This window comes from Scyliorhinus torazame, chromosome 3, assembly GCF_047496885.1.
Source record: "Scyliorhinus torazame isolate Kashiwa2021f chromosome 3, sScyTor2.1, whole genome shotgun sequence".
NCBI classification, from domain to species: domain Eukaryota; kingdom Metazoa; phylum Chordata; class Chondrichthyes; order Carcharhiniformes; family Scyliorhinidae; genus Scyliorhinus; species Scyliorhinus torazame.
The window spans coordinates 291,333,349-291,355,037 of record NC_092709.1 but is presented as its reverse complement, the minus strand read 5'-3'; the positions used below and the strand labels follow the sequence as shown (position 1 = coordinate 291,355,037).

At 49.4% G+C, this 21,689-nt stretch overlaps 1 protein-coding gene across 4 annotated transcripts in view; it reads left to right on the top strand.

Annotated features, from left to right (window-relative positions):
- The first annotated feature begins 221 nt into the window (after positions 1–221).
- Positions 222–21,689, top strand: part of poli (polymerase (DNA directed) iota) — a 104,332-nt gene continuing 82,864 nt past the window's right edge. For all 4 annotated transcript variants that reach the window (XM_072497408.1, XM_072497407.1, XM_072497406.1 and 1 more), the window contains exon 1: positions 222–432. In XM_072497408.1, the coding sequence (XP_072353509.1) occupies positions 276–432 (157 nt within the window). In that variant the 5' untranslated portion in view covers positions 222–275. The remainder of the gene's footprint in view (positions 433–21,689) is intronic.

Sequence of the window (21,689 nt, the reverse complement as noted above, 5' to 3'; positions counted from 1 at the left end):
GAGGCGCCCTTTAAATCCCAATCCTGACGGTGGATCAAATTCCCCACACCTCATCGATTTGCTGGAGTCGTGCATTCCCCTAGAAAGGCCTGCCCGGGGACCCAGCCACCGTGACAGCTGACGAGCGATGTGCGGCTGTCTAAATAATACAAACCCCATCGGTTTGGTGGGCGGGGGGGGGGGGAAGCATATATAGTTTTTGGTTGTCCACCCCGTGCGGTTTTGCTGGTTGATTTGTCGCGGATCTTTGCCATGTCTCCGGCTCTCCGCTCCTGATGGAGTTGAATGAGTGTGAGGCTGCCGCCGACCCCCTGTACAGTTTACACGAGGAGGAGGACGAGGAGGATGAACGGGAATGGTGCTGCACGGTCGACTGCATCGACAGCAGCCCTCCAACTCCTGCCGCCGCCGCTGCCGGCGGTGAATTGGCAGGTAGGAGGGGGGGAACTGAAAGGCGGCAATCGTCCATCTAGCTGTCAAACTAGCAGGCAGCTTCTCGCCAGTCCGTGGCATTTGGGTTAGATCACCTTTCAACCAAGTGTCAAACCAAATAGGGGGCGAGCTTCACAGGGTGGGTTCACGGCTTTTGAGTTCGGGCATTTGCACTAACCGCTGGCAACTTGTGCAACAGCACTTTATAAGGCCTTGTATCATAACACGGAAATATCTGCAGAAAATGAATGGGCATCAAGCTTTCAGCCACAAAAAGAAATTTTGGATGTCGATTTTTTTTAAGTTTCTGGTTACCCCCCACTAAACTTGGTAGGTGAGAGCTTTAATCCCATGTCCTTGATCAATTTGCACAAAAAACAGTGCAAGTAAACAGGCCTGTCCATTATTGAGCAAGATAGCAGGAAGGAAATGGTTGATTTGCTGATTGCATCTCTGGCAGGGCATTTCAGGGATTGCTCCTTGAAAGCTTATAAGGTGTACGGATTCAGCTTCCACTTTATTATTCCAGCTATAATGATGGACCACATATACCAAGGCCCCAAGGTGCTTGATGTTGCCACCAACCAGCCTTTTACATTCATGACAAGTGGCACTCCTGCCCTCGAGGAGCTTCAAAGGCCATTGTCTTTGGTTCCTTCAGCAACTGCACTGCCTCATTAATATTACAGTACTGCTGCCAATGTTCAGGTGTGCACCATCCCTAGCAAGGCAGTAATTCAAAACCCAAATATTCTGGAATTTCTTTCAAAGTCCTGTGCTGCATTCGCCAGCGTGTCACTGCAAAGTTAACAGACAAGTAACCCAATATTTTACTCCTTTAAAAATGCCATTTCATACCCTAGTCCAGGACTGTATTAAGTGTTGACGTATCTTAGGTACTTATAAAATGTATGTTTTTTGTTTGACCACATGCCACTTTGCCAACATAGCCGCTCATTGGTGCCACACCTCTGTAACTACTGCTGGGAGCTGCAGCGTAAATATACTATGAAGGTTGGGCACCCAACATTATGGGCGGGATTCTCTAATCCCGCGGCAGAGTGTACGACGGTGTGAACGGACCGACCCAACAACTAATTCTGGCCCCTACAGGTGGCCAGCATGGCACTGGAGCAGTTCATGCCACTCCAGCTGCTGATCCTGGTGCAAAAAATGTTTTTAAGATAAAGATAGATAGTTTTTTGAAGAAGAAAGGGATTAAGGATTATGGGGCGGGATTCTCCGACCCCCCGCCGGGTCGGAGAATCGCCGGAGGCTGGCGTGAATCCTGCCCCCGCCGGTTGCCGAATTCTCTGGCACCGGATATTCGGCGGTGGCGAGAATCGCGCCGCGCCGGTTGGTGGGCCCCCCCCCCGGCGATTCTCCGGCACTGATGGGCCGAAGTCCCGCTGCTGGAATGCCTGTCCTGCCGGCGTGGATTAAACCATCTCTCTTACCGGCGGGACAAGGCGGCGCAGGCGGGCTCCGGGGTCCTTGGGGGGGCGCGGGGCGATCTGGCCCCGGGGGGTTGCCCCCACGGTGGCCTGGCCCGTGATCGGGGCCCACTGATCTGCGGGCATTCTTTTCCTTCCGCCTTCGCCATGGTCTCCACCATGGCGGAGGCGGAAAAGACTCCCTCCACTGCGCATGCGCGGGGATGCCGTGAACGGCCGCTGACGCTCCCGCGCATGCGCCGACCGGCAAAGTCAGTTTCGCGCCAGCGGGTGGGGCACCAAAGGCCTTTCCCGCCAGCTGACGGGGCGGAAATCAGTCCGGCGCGGGCCTAACCCCTCAAGGTTAGGGCTCGGCCGCTCAAGATGCGGAGGATTCCGCACCTTTGGGGCGGCGCGATGCCGGACTGATTCGCGCCGCTTTTGGCACCGGTCGGCGGACATCGCGCCGATTGTGGAGAATTCCGCCCATGGTGTTTGGGCTGGAAAGTGGAGCATTTTTGCATTGGTTTTATTGTTGCAAAGCCAAAACGAACGAGACCATTAAGGTTAAAAAGATGACAAGGTAATTGAGGAAAATGGCTTTTATGGTTGTGCGCACTGTCACAATTCGAATTTCTAAATAGTTTTGTTAATTTTAAGATCCATCTATTGGATGTGTGTAGGTGGTTTGGCTTTGTGAATCTGTTGCCTTAATCTCTCTACAGTATGAAGTCTTACAACACCAGGTTAAAGTCCAACAGGTTTGTTTCGATGTCACTAGCTCTCTAGGTTGAGGTGCAATTCACATTCTGTAAATGTGGCTGCAGATTGCACTATGTGAATACTAGGTTTCACAGACAACCCAGCCATCCATTTGAGCAATAATGCTAGCTGATCTCTTCACGCTTTTCAATTGCAAAGTGTTAATCTTACCAGAAGCACTTCCTGATAGCTATCTATATAGTTGGTAGTCTGTTGATTGCAGCAGATTGTCAGTTTATCTGGCTGGAGATAATTTAAGGAGACCAACCCCCATTTCTTTGAACCTCTTGTGAGGTATAAAACAACATTATGCTTTCTTTTGTCTGAGTTAAATCTTCACATCAAAGAATGCTGACAAACATCTTTTAAACAGGTTCCTGAGGTGGTGAATCCTGAGACTATCAGGTCCGTTGATTGACAGCTGGGTGGTCAGAAGTACTGTTATAACCCGCATGGGTCCTACGGGGCAGAAACAGTTAACTTGCCCATGAGCTTCGTTGAGTACAAGCTTCCCCGCTGAGGGGTGGGGAGCTCATGGACATGCTAATTATAACCTGTAAAAGAAACGTCGGGCAGGTTTGGAACCGACAGCTCGGACCCGGCTGGGATCTGAAGAGTAATACATATTATTGCTTTGTAATAAAACTAGTTTCTCGTTATCCACTCGCCTCGGACTCATCTGTGGTCACTAAAAGTACAATGTGCAATTTGACCCTACCTGCTCAGAAGATGCGCAGTTAAAATTGATTTAGCCCCCGACATCCTGCCTCTTCAATTTTAACCTGTTCATCTGACTGAGTAGGTGGCAAAAAAACCCAGCTAGAGCCAGAGGAGTATTTGAGCACAATTTTTATTCATTTCTGGGATATTAGAGGTGCTGACACGATCAGCATTTTTGCTCATCCATAATGACCCTTAAGAAGGTGATAGTTGAACCGCTGTAGTCCTGGTGGTGGAGGTAAACCCTCAGCACTGTTAGTGATGAAACTTCAGGATTTTTACCCAGTGGCAGTGAAGGAACGGCAAAACATTTCCAAGGCAGGATGATGTGTGGCTTGATGGGGAACTTGCAGGTCGTGGTGTTCCCATGTGCCTGTTGCCCTTATATTTCTAGGTGGTAGTGGTGGCTGTCTGGAAGACAATGTTGAAGGAGCCTTGATGAACTGTTGTGCATTTTGTTGATGGTGCACATAGCTGTACGTCGATGATGAGGGTGTGAATGCTTGTGGATAGGGTGTCAACGAAATGGGCTGCTTTGTACTGGATGGCGTTGAGCTTCTTGAGTGTATTTGGAGGTACACTCATCCAGGCAAGTGGAGAATATTCCATCACACCCCTGACTTGTGCCTTGTAGATGGTGGAAAGGCTTTGGAGAGTGAGGAGGTGACTTACTGCAGGATCCTCAGCCTTGGGCCTGCTCTTGTTACACCAGTATTTACCGGCTGGTCGAGTTCAATTTTTAATCAGTAGGAATACTCAGAATGCTGATGGTGATAGATTCAGTGATAATGATGCCATTAACTGCTAAGGGGAAATGGTTAGAATCTCTCTTGTTAGAGATGGTCATTGCCCAAACCTGTGAATGTAGTCCAGGTCTTTTGTACGTAAGCATGGACTGTCTCAGTAGATGAGGGCCTCAGATATCATCAAGCCCCAACTGCATTTCGGACAGACAATTTCAGACAGACAGCTGACCAACTGCATCGAGTTAAGCGTGGGACTAAATTCCCAATGCCTCGCATGCTGATGAGACCTAGGTTGGTTTGATCTCACAAAAAAAATAAAAAGGTACACTTTTGGTTTCTTATTCAGCTGAGTCTCCAGCTAAAATTGGACCGAGTGTGCATGCTATGTACCCAGCCCTACCCTAAACTCTTGATCAGGATCTTATGTATGTCACAGAATCCTGATGTGCATGTTAAAACAGCCTCCCACATGAACAGTTGTGCATTTCAACCATCCAATGGAGGTTATGGTCAGAAAGCCGGCACATACAGGGTGGTTATCTAATTATAACCAGCTGCTGCCTCTTGTACGTCCTGTGGCCAGTGTGAGCGGCACGCACAGTGGTTAGCACTGTTGCTTCACCGCACCAGGGACCCGGGTTCGATTGCCAGATTGGGTTACTGTCTTTGCGGAGTCTGCACGTACTCCCCGTGTTTGCGTGGGTTTCCTCCGGGTGCTCCGGTTTCCTCCCACAAGTCCCGAAAGATATGCTTATTCGGTGAATTGGACATTCTGAAATGAAATGAAAATGAAAATCACTTATTGTCACAAGTAGGCTTCAAATGAAGTTACTGTGAAAAGCCCCTAGTCGCCACATTCCGACGCCTGTTCGGGGAGGCTGGTACGGGAATCGAACCATGCTGCTGGCCTGCCTTGGTCTGCTTTAAAAGCCAGTGATTTAGCCCAGTGTGCTAAACGAGCCCCTCAGTGTACCCAAGTGAATTCACCCTCAGTGTACCTGAACATGCGCCGCAGTGTGATGACCAGGGGATTTTCACAGTAACTCCATTGCAGTGTTAATGTGACACTAATAAAGATTATTATTATATTAAAATAGATCCCTGCTCCTTCGTATGTGATACTAAAACTTTTCAGGAGACAAACTGTAAATGCTTCAGTGAGACAAGGTCAGAGACAAAGCATTCTTCTGGTTTATTTAGTGCATAAGGAATAACGACTATGGCGAAACCTCACGTTAAACAATTGACCTCGTTCACTTCCTGTGAACCAGAAAATATTTCACTTGGACAATCTCTTTTTCAGCTATTTAAGCCAAGGACAACATTCTTCTTAAAAGTGATGCCCCTGGATCTTAACAGTTTTTGTTCTCATCAGTTGATTGATCATGATGATGTTTTTTTCCCCCTTTTATTGCTTTTGAGCAAATAGGTTGGGGGCTTTAACTTCCTCGCCAATTAGCCTGTCCACAACACTGTCCACTTTCCACATTCGTTTCAGATACCCCATCCTGACCTCGAGAGCCTTCTTACTAATTATAATCTGTGTGAATGTTTCTGGTTTTTGCAGAACTTCAACTTCAGTGCCTGGCCGTTTAGCATATAAAACTCCAGTTTATCCTGGCAGCTGTCGCATATGACCGATGACAGAATATTGACCCCGTGTGAATCCACTTTAAGTTAAAGACACTACCCTTAAGTGTAATTCACTGCCAAAACCTTTCTGTGGAAATAAGATTTAAAATATGACTCTTCCAATTGGTCAGGACCATTCCAGTGTGAGATTCAGATTCTGCCTGACTGTTTTCTTGCCCTGTTCTGTACTTAGTGGCAGTAAAGGCCTATGTATTCCTTTCTTTTAAAAAAAAACGTTTTATTAAGGCATTTGTAATTTTTTAACAACAATTTCGAAAGCAAACATAACACAGTGAATAGTATACCCCCAACCTACAACCATACCCAGCCAATATGGCTTACACACACAGTTCCCCAGTCCTCCTTCCTCCACTCGCTGATTCCGCCTAATCTATCTCTCCCTACCCCCTCCCCCATCCCTAACCCCCCCTCCGTATCTGCTGACAGCTTAATTTTCTCCAAAGAAGTCGCTAAACTGCTGCCACCTCCAGGCGAACCCGTACGTCGATCCTCTCAGGGCGAACTTAATCTTCTCAATCCTGAGAAACCCGGCCATGTCACTAACCCATACACCCGATTTCGTGGGCTCCTTGTCCCTCCACGCCGATAAGATCCATCTCCAGGCTACCAAGGAGGCAAAAGCCAGAACGTCAGCTTCTCTCTTCCCCTGGACTCCCGGATCTTCTGACACTCCAAAATCGCCACCTCTGAACTCGGCGCCACCCTTGTCTTTAGTACCGTGGGCATGACATCGGCAAATTCTTGCCAGAATCCCCTAAGTTTCGGACATGCCCAAAACATATGGACATGATTTACAGGCCCTTCCGCACACCGCCCACACCTATCCTCCACCCTTCAAAGAACCTGCTCATACGGGTCACAGTCATATGTGGCCGGTAGACCACCTTAAATTGCATCGGGCTGAGCCTGGCACACGATGAGGACGTGTTGAATCTACTCAGAGCATCCTCCCACAGACCCGCCTCTGGTTCCTTGCCCAACTCATCCTCCCATTTACGTTTTACCTCCCCTATCTGGGTTCCCTCCTACTCCATGAGCTCTTTATAAATTTCCGAGACCTTCCCATCCCCCACTCCCACTTTCAAAACTACCTTGTCCTGTATCCCCTGAGGCGGTAGAAGCGGAAAAGTCGAAACCTGCCTCCGTGCAAAGTCCTCACCTGCAAATATCGGAACCCATTCCCACCTGGCAGTCCAAACTCCTCCTCCAAGCACAGAAAGCTGCCGTCAATGAACAGATCCCCTATCCGCTCAATCCCAGCTCGCTGCCACCTCCAAAACCCCCCATCTAGCGTCCCCGGCACAACCCGGTGGTTACCACAGCTTGGAGCCCATATCGATGCTCCCTCCACTCCCATGTGTTTCCGCCACTGTCCCCACACCCTCAAAGCTGCCACTACCACTGGGCTTGTGGAGTACTGAGCTGGCGAGAACGTCAGAGGTGCCCCCAAACACTTGCCCTTACATGATGCCATCTCCACCCGCTCCCTCACCAACCCTTCCCCCACTACATACTTCCTGATCATAGCTGTACTTGCCACCCAATAATAGTTCTTTAAAATTCGGCAGGGCCAGCACCCCAACCCTCAGCCCCGATCCTGCAGCACCGTTTTTACTCGCGGGGTTTTGCCCATCCACACAAACCCACAGATCATCGCATTGACCCTCTTTAAAAAGGCTTCTAGAATGAAAATAGGGAGACACTGGAACATGAACAAAAATCTCGGGAGAACCGTCATCTTTACGGTCTGTACCCTTCCCGCCAGTGACAACGGGAGCATATCCCACCTTTGAAAGTCCTCCTTCATCTGCTCCACTAACCGAGCCAAATTAAATTTGTGTAGCCCCCTCGCCCCCTGGATTCCCAGATACCGAAAACTCCCTCCCGCCACCTTGAACGGCATCCCCCCCCAATCTCCTCTCCTGCCCCCTCGCCTGGATCATAAAGACCTCACTCGTACCCATATTCAATTTATATCCCGCAAACCGTCCAAATCCTCCTAGGATCCTCATAATCTCTCCGATCCCCCCCAGCGGGTCAGAAATATACAGGAGTAGGTCGTCCGTGTATAGTGAGACCCTGTGCTCCACCCGTCACCCCCGCACTATCCCCTGCCAGTCCTTCGACGCTTTCAGCACCATCGCCAATGGCTCTATAGCCAAGGAAAACAGCAGTGGGGAGAGTGGACATCCCTCGTCCCCCGGAGCAGCCTAACATATTCCGAGCTCACTCGGTTCGTCCGCACGCTCGCCACCGGTGCCTGGTACAGCAGCCGGACCCAGTCCACAAAACCTTGCGCAAACCCGAACCACCCCAGGACCTCCCACAGGTATTCTCACTCCACCTCGTCAAAGGCCTTCTCCGCATCCATGGCGACCGCTACCTCCATCTCCATACCCTCGGAGGGAATCATGATCACATTTAAGAGCCTTCTGACATTAGCCGTTAACTGCCTTCTTTTTACAAACCCCGTCTGGTCCTCCCCTATCACCCCCGTCACAAAATCCTCTATTCTCGAGGCCAAGATCTTGGCCAGCAATTTGGCATCCACGTTCAGAAGGGAGATTGATCTGTATGACCCACATTGTTCTGGGTCCTTCTCCCGCTTCAGAATCAGGGAAATCGAAGCCTGTTACATCGTTGGGGGAAGAACCCCTCGCTCCCTTGCCTCATTGAAAGCCCTCACCAGCAAGGGCCCAAGTTCCCCGGAAAACTTCTTGTAAAATTCCACTTGGTACCCGTCCGGCCCCGGGGCCTTGCCCGACTGCATAACGTCCAATCCTTCCACTACTTCAAACAGCCCAATCGGGGCCCTACGCCCTGCACCAACTCTTCCTCCACCCTCCGAAACTCCAGTCCTTCCAAAAACCGCCTCATCCCTCCACCCCAGTTGGAGGTTCCGACTCGTACAGCCTACTATAGAATTCCCTGAACACTCGGTTCACCCCTGCTGGGTCCAGGATCGTGTTCCCCCTCTATCCTTCACTCTACCTATCTCCCTGGCCGCCTTCCGTTTCCTAAGCTGGTGTGCTAACATCCTGCTGGCCTCCTCCCCATATTCCTACACCGACCCTCTCGCTTTTCACAACTGCCCCACCGCCTTCCCTGTAGATAGCAGACCAAACTCCATCTGCAACTTCTGCCACTCCTTCAACAGCCCCGCCTCCGGGACCTCCGAGTACCTCCTGTCTACCTGAAGAATCTCCCTCACTAGCCTGTCCATCTCTGCCCTATCCACCTTCTCCCTGTGCACCCATATCGAAATAAACTCCCCCCTAACGACTGCCTTCAACGCCTCCCATGCCATGGTTGCCGAAACCTCCCGTGTCATTTATCTCCACATAGTCCAGGATAGCCTCCCTCACCCACACACACACACCTCCTCCTCCGCTAACAGTCCCACATTTAATCTCCAGTACGGGCGCCGGTCCCCCTTCTTGCTCACCTGTAAATCCATCCAGTTTGGGGCATGGTCCGACTACAATCGCCGAGTACTTGGCGTCTACCACCCCTGCCAGCAAAGCCCTGTCTAAAACAAAAAAATCGATCCGGGAGTACACTTTGTGTACATGGGGAAAAAAAGGAAAACTCCTTCAATCTTGGCCGCCCAAATCTCCACGGATCCACCACTCCAATCTGTTCCATAAACCCCTTTAATTCCTTCACAGCTGCTGACACCCTCCCTGACCTATCCAGCCTTGGATCCAAAACAGTGTTGCTGTACACCCCCCGCCATAATCAGCCAATGTGAGTCCAGATCAGGAATCTTCCCCAGTACCCACCTCATGAACTCCACATCGTCCCAGTTCGGTGCATAAATATTCACTAATACCACCGGCATCCCCTCCAACATCCCACTCACTATAACGTACCAACTCCCCGAGTCTGCCACTATGCTTCCCACTTCAAATGACATCCGCTTATTTATCAGAATCGCTATCCCCTTTGTTTGAGAGTCTAGTCCCGAATGGAATATCTGCCCAACCCACCCCTTCCTCAGCCTAGTCTGATCCACCTCCCTCGGGTGTGTTTCCTGTAACATTGCCATGTCTGCCTTTAAACTCTTCAGATATGCGAACACGCAGGCCCTCTTGACCGGCCCATTCAGCCCTCTCACGTTTCACGTGATCAGCCGATCGGGAAGCTCGCCCTTCTGGCCAGCTTCGCACCCAGGTCCTGGTAGATACGCAGCTTGCTACCTTCCCATGTGCAGCGCCTGGCCCACTTCAGAATCTGTTCCTTATCTAGGAGCCGGTGCATTCGCACCACCATCGCTCTCGGCGGCTCGTTTCTCTACGGCTTCCTCATAAGCGCCAGGTGCACCCTATCCACTTCCAAGGGCTGAGCAAAAGCTCCTTCGTCCAGGAACTTCTCAAACATATATGCCACATATGCACTGGCAGTTCTTTGAAGAGATAACAAATAGGTTAGACCAAGGAGAGCCAATGGATGTTATCTATCTTGACTTCCAAAAGTCCTTTGATAAGGTGCCTCACGGGAGACTGCTGAGTAAAATAAGGGCCCATGGTATTCGAGGCAAGGTACTAACATGGATTGACGATTGGCTGTCAGGCAGAAGGCAGAGAGCTGGGATAAAAGGTTCTTTTTCGGAATGGCAACCGGTGACGAGTGGTGTCCCGCAGGGTTCAGTGTTGGGGCCACAGCTGTTCTCTTTATATATTAACAATCTAGATGACGGGACTGGGGGCATTCTGGCTAAGTTTGCCGATGATACAAAGATAGGTGGAGGGGCAGGTAGTATGGAGGAGGTGTAGAGGCCGCAGAAAGATTTAGACAGTTTAGGAGAGTGGTCCAAGAAATGGCTGATGAAATTCAACGTGGGCAAGTGCGAGGTCTTGCACTTTGGAAAAAAGAATAGAGGCATGGACTATTTTCTAAACGGTGACAAAATTCATAATGCTGAAGTGCAAAGGGACTTGGGAGTCCTAGTCCAGGATTCTCTAAAGGTAAACTTGCAGGTTGAGTCCGTAATTAAGAAAGCAAATGCAATGTTGTCATTCATCTCAAGAGGCTTGGAATATAAAAGCAGGGATGTACTTCTGAAGCTTTATAAAGCATTAGTTAGGCCCCATTTAGAATACTGTGAGCAATTTTGGGCCCCACACCTCAGGAAGGACATACTGGCACTGAAGCGGGTCCAGCGGAGATTCACACGGATGATCCCAGGAATGGTAGGCCTAACATACGATGAACGTCTGAGGATCCTGGGATTATATTCATTGGAGTTTAGGAGGTTGAGGGGAGATCTAATAGAAACTTACAAGATAATGAATGGCTTAGATAGGGTGGATGTAGGGAAGTTGTTTCCATTAGATGGGGAGACTAGGACCCAGGGGCACAGCCTTAGAATAAAAGGGAGTCACTTTAGAACAGAGATGAGGAGAAATTTCTTCAGCCAGAGAGTGGTGGGTCTGTGGAATTCATTGCCACAGAGGGCGGTGGAGGCCAGGACGTTGAGTGTCTTTAAGACAGAAGTTGATAAATTCTTGATTTCTCGAGGAATTAAAGGCTATGGAGAGAGAGCGGGTAAATGGAGTTGAAATCAGCCATGATTGAATGGTGGAGTGGACTCGATGGGCCGAATGGCCTTACTTCCGCTCCTATGTCTTATGGCATCCACTCCCTCGCTGCCCTCCGGCAGGCTGACAATCCTTAAATTCTGCCTGCGTGATCTCTTCACTAGATCCTCTACTTTGTCCTGCAGCCTCTTCTGATGATCTCTCATCAGCCCCATCTCCGCCGCCATCGCTGCAAGCTGCTCACCGTGATCGCCCACTGCCTCCTCCACCTTCTGGATCGCTTGGTCCTGGTCCTCTAACCTCAGTTCCATGCGGTCGATCCCCGCAGGGAACAGTGTACCCGACAGTGTTGCGACTAGGGGATTTCCACAGTAACCTCACTGCAGTGTTAACGTAAGTCTACTTGTGACACTAATAAAGATTATTATTATTGTGGCCTGCAAGCTGTCTGATTCTATAGTCATCACAGTTATTTCCATTTTCCCTCTTCTGTTGTTTTTCCTTAATGTGACCCTTCGAAGTGAGGAGCACGACAAAGAAAAGTGGCTGTTGCTTTGGCCGACTGCAGTTGTTCATCACTCCACTGACCAGTTCCTTATCTGCATTCACAACTCTGACATTCATTTCAGCAAGTTTAAAAATTTTCTCTTGATGATTTGACAGTTGAATTCAAGAAGTGAGTGATGTAAAAATAGTTTTAGTAGAATTGCCTCAGCCGTGCTGAAAGCCCTCAGAGATTTGAATCAGCCTGGGAATCTGATTCACCACTGAATACAACACTTGTTTGTCACTATAAAAAGAAAAACTCTCAAAAATGTTTTTATTTCTCAGAATTGCCAATTTGTTTACCCCTGGAGTCAATGCCGTCTCAACCGTGGAAACAGCACTTTCAATCCAGTTCAGTCAGATTGTGATTCATTATGGTGTCGGTCTGTTCGTTCTGAAAGAGATTTCTTTTTCTCTGCATCCATTTCTTTTTTACTTTTGAAGGCATACACTCCCCATAAAATTTTACAGCTTCATAAGTGTCAGCTGCCCTCCGGAACCTCATTCAAGACAGTGAGCATCAGTCGATTTATTTAACTGTGATAGGGTGGAAGACCCTGGTCATGACCTCGCCCAGTGTTCTCACACACAGGCCTAGACCTACTTTGTGCGACAGTCTAGAACAGGTGATAGCAAGTCGGCAGTCCGTTTTACTCCCCTGCTCATTTTTATCTCCATTGACTTCAATCCACTGTCACACAAAGTCAAAGTTCTAGCGAGCCCATCATTCGTAATATCTGGCCCCTTTTTCTATCAAGCCTAGACAAAGATTTCTGAGGCAAATTGTGAGACCCACTTGCCCACATGGCTGAGATCAGCTAACTCAGCACAGACCACAAATTGAATCTGTGACCGTTCTGGTCGCTGAGCAATGCATTCGCCAAGTGAGTCCTCTGGAATTAAATACTGCATGTAAATTAATAGCTCAATATCTGTAGTATTCAACATTATACTCCTGGGTATAAAATTTCAACAATAGGAAGCACAAACTAACACTGTTTCATAAGGGTTATCAAAGGTACCATTAACCTTGAATTAAGTGAATGTGGGGTGAGCGTAATTTAGTTAGTGCAGTGGTACACTTGTGCTGTGCTGGATGGTACCTCCCTGATAATTGGTTTGATGTAGTTTATCTGGGTGGAGGTCTTGTGGTGCAGTGGGTAGCACCCCTGCCTCTGAGCCTGAACCTCCAGGTTTGAGTCCTACTCCAGGACTTGATGATCACAGAAGGTGCATTCAATACATGGCCTAACATCTCGCTTATCAACCTGTAAATCATTCCAATAAGCCTATGGCAAATGGTAAGAGCAGGGAGGTCTCCAGGTCAGCCATGCCTTATGAAGACCGGCACTTCTCATGCATATAGCGTTTTCGGGATCCTTAAGGAGGAGGGGGAGCAGCACCAAGTCGTGGTCCACATAGGAACCAACGACATAGGTAGGAAAAGGGATAGGGATATAAGGCAGGAATTCAGGGAGCTAGGGTGGAAACTTAGATCTTGGACAAACAGAGTTATTATCTCTGGGTTGTTACCCGTGCCACGTGCTAGTGAGACGCGGAATAGGGAGAGAGAGGAGTTGAACACGTGGCTACAGGGATGGTGCAGGAGGGAGGGTTTCAGATTTCTGGATAATTGGGGCTCATTCTGGGGTCGGTGGGACCTCTACAAACGGGATGGTCTACACCTGGACCAGAGGGGTACCAATATCCTTGGGGGGGGGGGGGGGGGGCGAAATTTGCTAATGCTCTTCGGGAGGGTTTAAACTAGTTCAGCAGGGGCTTGGGAACCTGAATTGTCGGTCCAGTATACAGGAGGTTGCGAGTAGTGAGGTCATGAGTAAGGTTTCAACGTTGCAGGAGTGTACCGGCAGGCAGGAAGGTGGTTTAAAGTGTGTCTTCTTCAATGACAGAAGCATCCGGGATAAGGTGGGTGAACTTGCGGCACCTGGGACTTTGATGTTGTGGCCATTTCGGAGACATGGATAGAGCAGGGACAGGAATGGTTGTTGCAGGTGCTGGGGTTTAGATATTTCAGTAAGCTCAGGGAAGGTGGTAAAAGAGGGGGAGGGGTGGCATCGTTAGTCAAGGACAGTATTACGGTGGCAGAAAGGACGTTTGATGAGGACTCGTTTACTGAGGTAGTATATGCTGAGGTTAGAAACAGGAAAGGAGAGGTCACTCTGTTAGGGGTTTTCTATAGGCCTCCGAAAAGTTCCAGAGATAGAACATAGAACTGGACAACACAGAACAGGCCCTTTGGCCCTCGATGTTGTGCCGAGCTTTGTCCAAAACCAAGATCAAGCTATCCCACTCCCTGTCATTGTGGTATGCTCCATGTGCCTATCCAATAACCGCTTGAAAGTTCCTAAACTGTCTGACTCCACTATCACAGCAGGCAGTCCATTCCACACCCTAACCACTCACTGAGTAAAGAACCTACCTCTGACGCAGAGGAAAGGATTGCAAAGATGATTCTGGATAGGAGCGAAAGCAACAGGGTAGTTGTTATGGGGGACTTTAACTTTCCAAATATTGACTGGAAACGCTATAGTTCGAGTACGTTAGATGGGTCCTTTTTTGTCCAATATGTGCAGGAGGGTTTCCTGACACAGTATGTAGATAGGCCAACGAGAGGCAAGGCCATATTGGATTTGGTACTGGGTAATGAACCAGGACAGGTGTTAGATTTGGAGGTAGGTGAGCACTTTGGTGATAGTGACCACAATTCGATTACGTTTACTTTAGTGATGGAAAGGGATAGGTATATACCGCAGGGCAAGAGTTATATCTGGGGGAAAGGCAATTATCATGCGATGAGGCAAGACTTAGGAGGCATCGGATGGAAAGGAAAACTGCAGGGGATGGGCACAATGGAAATGTGGAGCTTGTTCAAGGAACAGCGACTGCGTGTCCTTGATAAGTATGTACCTGTCAGGCAGGGAGGAAGTGGTCGAGCAAGGGAACCGTGGTTTACTAAAGCAGTCGAAACACTTGTCAAGAGGAAGAAGGAGGCTTATGTAAAGATGAGACATCAGGGTTCAGTTAGGTGCTCGAGAATTACAAGTTAGCTAGGAAGGACCTAAAAAGAGAGCTAAGAAGAGCCAGGAGGGGACATGAGAAGTCTTTGGCAGGTAGGATCAAGGTTAACCCTAAAGCTTTCCATACATATGTCAGGAATAAAAGAATGACTAGGGTAAGAGTAGGGCCAGTCAAGGACAGTAGTGGGAAGTTGTGCGTTGAGTCCGAGGAGATAGGAGAGGTGCTAAGTGAATATTTTTGTCAGTATTCACACAGGAAAAAGACAATATTGTCGAGGAGAATACTGAGATTCAGGCTACTAGACTAGAAGGGCTTGAGGTTCATAAAGAGGAGGTGTTAGCAATTCTGGAAAGTGTCAAAATAGATAAGTCCCCTGGGCCGGATGGGATTTATCCTAGGATTCTCTGGGAAGCTAGGGAGGAGATTGCTGAGCCTTTGGCTTTGATCTTTAAGTCATCTTTGTCAACATGAATAGTGCCAGAAGACTGGAGGATAGCAAATGTTGTCGCCTTGTTCAAGAAGGGGAGTAGAGACAACCCCGGTAACTATAGACCAGTGAGCCTTACTTCTGTTGTAGGCAAAATCTTGGAAAGGTTTATAAGAGATAGGATGTATAATCATCTGGAAAGGAATAATTTGATTAGAGATAGTCAACATGGTTTTGTGAAGGGTAGGTCGTGCCTCACAAACCTTATTGAGTTCTTTGAGAAGGTGACCAAAGCAGTTGATGTGGTGTATATGGATTTCAGTAAAGCGTTTGATAAGGTTCCTCACGGTAGGCTACTGCAGAAAATACGATTGGGATTCAGGGTGATTTAGCAGTTTGGATCAGAAATTGGCTAGATGGAAGAAGACAAAGGGTGGTGGCTGATGGGAAATGTTCAGACTGGAGTCCAGTTACTAGTGGTGTACCACAAGGATCTGTTTTGGGGCCACTGCTGTTTGTCATTTTTATAAATGACCTGGAGGAGGGCGTAGAAGGATGGGTGAGTAAATTTGCAGATGACACTAAAGTAGGTGGAGTTGTGGACAGTGCGTAAGGATGTTACAAGTTACAGAGGGACATAGATAAGCTGCAGCGCTGGGCTGAGAGGTGGCAAATGGAGTTTAATGCAGAAAAATGTGAGGTGATTCATTTTGGAAGGAATAACAGGAAGACAGAGTACTGGGCTAATGGTAAGATTCATGGTAGTGTGGATGAGCAGAGAGATCTCGGTGTCCATGTACATAGATCCCTGAAAGTTGCCACCCAGGTTGAGAGGGTTGTTAAGAAGGCGTACGGTGTGTTAGCTTTTATCGGTAGAGGGATTGAGTTTCGGAGCCATGAGGTCATGTTGCAGCTGTACAAAACTCTGGTGCGGCCGCATTTGGAGTATTGCGTGCAATTCTGGTCGCCACATTATAGGAAGGATGTGGAAGCATTGGAAAGGCTGCAGAGGAGATTTACCCGAATGTTGCCTGGTATGGAGGGAAGATTGGGGGCGGGATTCTCCGACCCCCCCCCCCCCCCCCCCCCCCCCGCCGGATCGGAGCATCGCCGGGGGCTGGCGTCAATCCCACCGCCGCCAGTTGCCGAATTCTCCGGCACCGGATATTCGGCGGGGGCGGGAATCGCGCCGCGCCGGTTGGCGGGCCCCCCCCTCCCCCCAGGCGATTCTCCAGCCCGGATGGGCCGAAGTCCTGCTGCTGGAATGCCTGTCCCGCCGGCGTGGATTAAACCACCTCTCTTACCGGCGGGACAAGGCGGCATGGGCGGGCTCCGGGGTCCTGGGGGGGGCGGGGCGATCTGGCCCTGGAGGGTGCCCCCACAGTGGCCTGGCCCGCGATCGGGGCCCACCGATCCGCGGGTGGGCCTGTGCCGTGGGGGCACTCTTTTCCTTCCGCCTTCGCCACTGTCTCCACTATGGCGGAGGTGGAAGAGACCCACCTCCACAGCGCATGCGCGGGGATGCCGTGAGCGGCCCCTGACACTCCCACGCATGTGCCGCCCGGCAAAGTCAGTTTCGCGCCAGCTGGCGGGGCACCAAAGGCCTTTCCCGCCAGCTGGCAGGGCAGAAATCAGTCCGGCGCGGGCCTAGCCCCTCAAGGTTAGGGCTCGGCCACTCAAGATGCGGAGGATTGCGCACCCCCCCCCCAGGCGATTCTCCAGCCCGGATGGGCCGAAGTCCTGCTGCTGGAATGCCTGTCCCGCCGGCGTGGATTAAACCACCTCTCTTACTGGCGGGACAAGTCGGCATGGGCGGGCTCCGGGGTCCTGGGGGGGGCGGGGCGATCTGGCCCCGGAGGGTGCCCCCACGGTGGCCTGGCCCGCGATCGGGGCCCACCGATCCGCGGGTGGGCCTGTGCCGTGGGGGCACTCTTTTCCTTCCGCCTTCGCCACTGTCTCCACTATGGCGGAGGTGGAAGAGACCCCCTCCACAGCGCATGCGCGGGGATGCCGTGAGCGGCCCCTGACACTCCCACGCATGTGCCGCCCGGCAAAGTCAGTTTCGCGCCAGCTGGCGGGGCACCAAAGGCCTTTCCCGCCAGCTGGCGGGGCAGAAATCAGTCCGGCGCGGGCCTAGCCCCTCAAGGTTAGGGCTCGGCCACTCAAGATGCGGAGGATTCCGCACCTTTAGAGCGGCGCGATGCCGGACTGATTCGCGCCGTTTTTGGCGCCGGTCGGCGGACATCGCGCCGATTGCAGAGAATTCCGCCCCTTATGAGGGAAGGCTGAGGGACTTGAGGCTGTTTTCGTTAGAGAGAAGAAGGTTAAGAGGTGACTTAATTGAGGCATACAAGATGATCCGAGGATTGGATGGGGTGGACAGTGAGAGCCTTTTTCCTCGGATGGTGATGTCTAGCATGAGGGGACATAGCTTTAAATTGAGGGGAGATAGATATAAGACAGATGTCAAAGGTAGGTTTTTTACCCAGAGAGTAGTAAGGGCGTGGAATGCCATGCCTGCAACAGTAGGGGACTCGCCAACACTAAGGGCATTCAAATGGTCATTGGATAGACATATGGAGGATAAGGAAATAGTGTAGATGGGCTTTAGAGTGGTTTCACAGGTTGGCGCAACATCGAGGGCCGAAGGACCTGTACTGCGCTGTAATGTTCTATGTTCTTTAGACTCTGATGAAGTCTAGCGACCTGCCATGGAAACACGTGCTTCATCAGACTTATGTGTCACCAGGCATGAGAGAGAACCAAGGAAGGAAGTTTATCGAAGTAAATTAAATGGGTAACTCTGAATTGCAGTGCTACTGATCTGAACTGCGGTTGGGCGCAAAGTAGAGAATTGTTCTATCTCTCCCCTCAAGCGAGCACATTCACACAGGAATATTCATCTCTAAACTCATGGCTATTGCAATTAAAGTATCAAATAGATTGCAGTGTATCACACAAGGATAGTTTTCAGAACAACAATTTGTATTTCCTTGGCGCCATAGATGCAGTAAAAGGTCCCTTCACCAAACAAGATTTGACACCTAGGCACATAATGAGATATTTAGATAGATAGGTTTTAACAAATTCCTTTTTGGGAGAGACAGATAGAGAAGCCAGAAGACTTAGGGGGACATTTCGGAGGTTAGGACCCAGGCAGCTGAAGGAGAGAATAAAGTTGGGGTTGCACAAGAGGCCAGAATTGAAGGAATGCTGATATTATGCAGAGTGCAGGGCTAGAGGTGATTAGGGAGATATTGGGGTGACATGGCAGCACAGTGGTTAGCACTGTTGCTTCACACCTTCAGGTTTGGTTCCCGCTTTGGTCGCTGTCTGTGCAGAGTCTGCATGTTCTCCCCGTGTCTGTGTGGGTTTCCTCCGGGTGCTCCAGTTTCATCCCATTGGTCCCGAAAAACGTGCTTGTTAGATGAATTGGACATTCTGAATTCTCCCTCAGTGCACCTGAACAGGCACCAGAATGTGGCGACTAGGGACTTTTCACAGTAACTTAATTGCAGTGTTAATGTAAGCCTACTTGTGACACTAATAAAGATTATTATTATTATTTAAGGCTGAACAAGTGGAAGAATTTGAAAATAAACATAAGGTCTGGGATTCTCCATTACCCGCCGCAAGTGGCAGAGTTCCTGATGCAACGGAGAATCTCATGTCGTGCAAAAAATGGGGTCAGTGCCCGGCAGTCAGGGTCTATGATGGGGCGGGGGGTGTTATGGGAGTCTCTCGTGGGGTCCCTGATGGGAGGATCTGATGGGTGTTTCTGAGCCAGTATAAGCCAGCGAGCACATGGGTGAACAGGGTTTGGTGTGAATGACGATAGAGTTTTGGTTGAATTCAGGTTTATGATGGGTGGAAGATGGGAGGCTGAACACAAGTGTGTAAGTTGAGGGTTTCAGCAGCAAATGTGTTGAGGCAGTGGCAGAGACAGGCAATTTATGGAGATGGAAATTAGTGGTTTTGTCAATTGAACGGCTATGTGGTAGATAGCTCATCTTAAGGTCAAATAGAATGACAAGTTTGTTAATGGTCTCTGTGGTATTTTTGAAGGATAGGCTTGCATACCACAAAGGTACAAACAACTGAGGGTTTTATTGGAAAGGTGTTCACTCGACAGGTTGTTAGGATAGACTGCCTGATTGCTTCCGCAAACAACCGATGACGCCACCGTACGTCACGTGATAAGACACTTAAAATGACCTTGTTCTAACTCGGAACAAACATGAATGCACAACACTTTCCTCCCCCTTTAGATTAGAGGTTCCTGCAATGAAACACAATATAACATTAACAAACAAAATTTACAGTATGAACAATTAATAAACACAACAGTCAATACGTTAGACGTTTCGGAGGACTCCGATTTCTGTGTGGTTGTCAGCGAACGTCTGGCGTCTACTTTTTTGTGTTGACTGCAACATCTGGTGTTTTTAGTTTAGTTCAGGTGTCCATAGTTGTCTCAACTGGAGTTAATGGAGTGTTCGGCGGCTGACTCGGTGTTGAAGTGTCCTCAACTGGGGTTCTGTCTTCCACAGTTGTTTCTGGTATTGTCAGGTTCTCAGGAATGTTGCTTCTGGACCTTTCTGAAAACACAGCTTTTAACCCTGTTCTCGGACGTAAAACTTGATTTTGCTGTTTCCCCTCAACAATTTTTCTTGTCTTAGGCGGCTTCAGCAAATCAAACGCTGTGCGTAACTGACATTTGACCATGAATAATGCCGGAGAACTTTGGGTTGTTGAATATGTTGTATTCTTGTATGTTATCAGGAAGTGGTTTAGTCTTTTAGACAATGATCCTTGCTCCGGAGTTACCTTCAATGAATGCTTCATTGTCTGAACAAAACTTTCAGCCAGCCCATTTGTGGCAGGATGATAGGGGGTGGATCGGATATGTGTTGGATTGCGTTCTCCTTTAGATAATTTGTACATTCTTGTAAAATGGACTGTGGCCCATTGTCACTAATACGTTGTTCAGGGGAACTGAATCTCACCCAGTCTTTCTATTATTCTCTCAGAGGACGTAGTCTTCATAGTTGCAACTTCAGACCATTTCCTTTTTTTTAATAATCTATTTTATTCAACTTTTTCGGCCAAACAAAACAGTACAAAGGTTTTTCCCCTTTTTACAACAGCAAAACAATATAAATAACCGTGACCGTATTTTAACAAATAAATAAATAATATATAAACTAAATGGCAACTGCCATAACAAAAATAATAGCTCTCCCAAATAATAAAATCAGCAATTCAATATACATAACCAAGTACCAATATCTTTACAAAAACACCCCTGAGGACCCACCTGGGCTCCCCCCCCCACCCCGGGTTGCTGCTGTTACCTTCCCATTTCCTTTATCGTTCTGCGAGGTAGTTAATGAACGGTTGCCACCGCCTGGTGAACCCCTGAGCCGAACCCCTTAGTGCAAACTTTATCCGTTCCAGATTTATAAACCCTGCCATGTCGTTTATCCAGGTCTCCACGCCCGGAGGCTTGGCTTCCTTCCACATAAGCAGTATCCTTCGCCGGGCTACTAGGGACGCAAAGGCCAAAACATCAGCCTCTCTCGCCGCCTCCTGCACTCCCGGCTCTTCTGCAACCCCGAATATAGCCAGCCCCCAGCCTGGCTCGACCCGGACCCCCACCACCTTTGAAAGCACCTTCGCCACCCCCACCCAGAACCCCTGCAGTGCCGGGCATGACCAAAACATGTGGGTGTGGTTTGCTGGGCTTCTCGAGCATCTCCCACACCTATCCTCTACCCCGAAAAATTTACTGAGCCTTGCTCAGGTCATATGTGCCCTGTGCAAAACCTTAAATTGTATCAGGCTAAGCCTGGCGCACGAGGACAAAGAGTTTACCCTACGTAGGGCATCTGCCCTCAGCCCCTCTTCAATCTCTTCCCCCAGCTCTTCCTCCCATTTTCCCTTCAGCTCATCCACCATGTTCTCCCCCTCGTCTCTCATTTCCCTGTATATATCTGACACCCTACCATCCCCCACCCATGTCCCTGAGATCACTCTATCCTGAATCTCCTGCGTCGGGAGCTGCGGGAATTCCCTCACCTGTTGCCTCGCAAAAGCTCTCAGTATCATGTATCGAAATTCATTCCCTTGGGGCAACCCATATTTTTCCGTCAGCGCTCCCAGACTCGCAAACGTCCCGTCCAGGAACAGATCCCTTTGTTGCACAATCCCAGCTCTCTGCCATGCTCCAAATCCCCCATCTATTCTCCCCGGGACAAACCTATGATTATTTCTTATCGGGAACCGCACCGAGGCTCCCGTCATTCCCCTATGCCGTCTCCACTGCCCCCAAATTTTCAGTGTTGCCACCACCACTGGACTTGTGGTGTATTTCTTCGGGGAGAACGGCAGC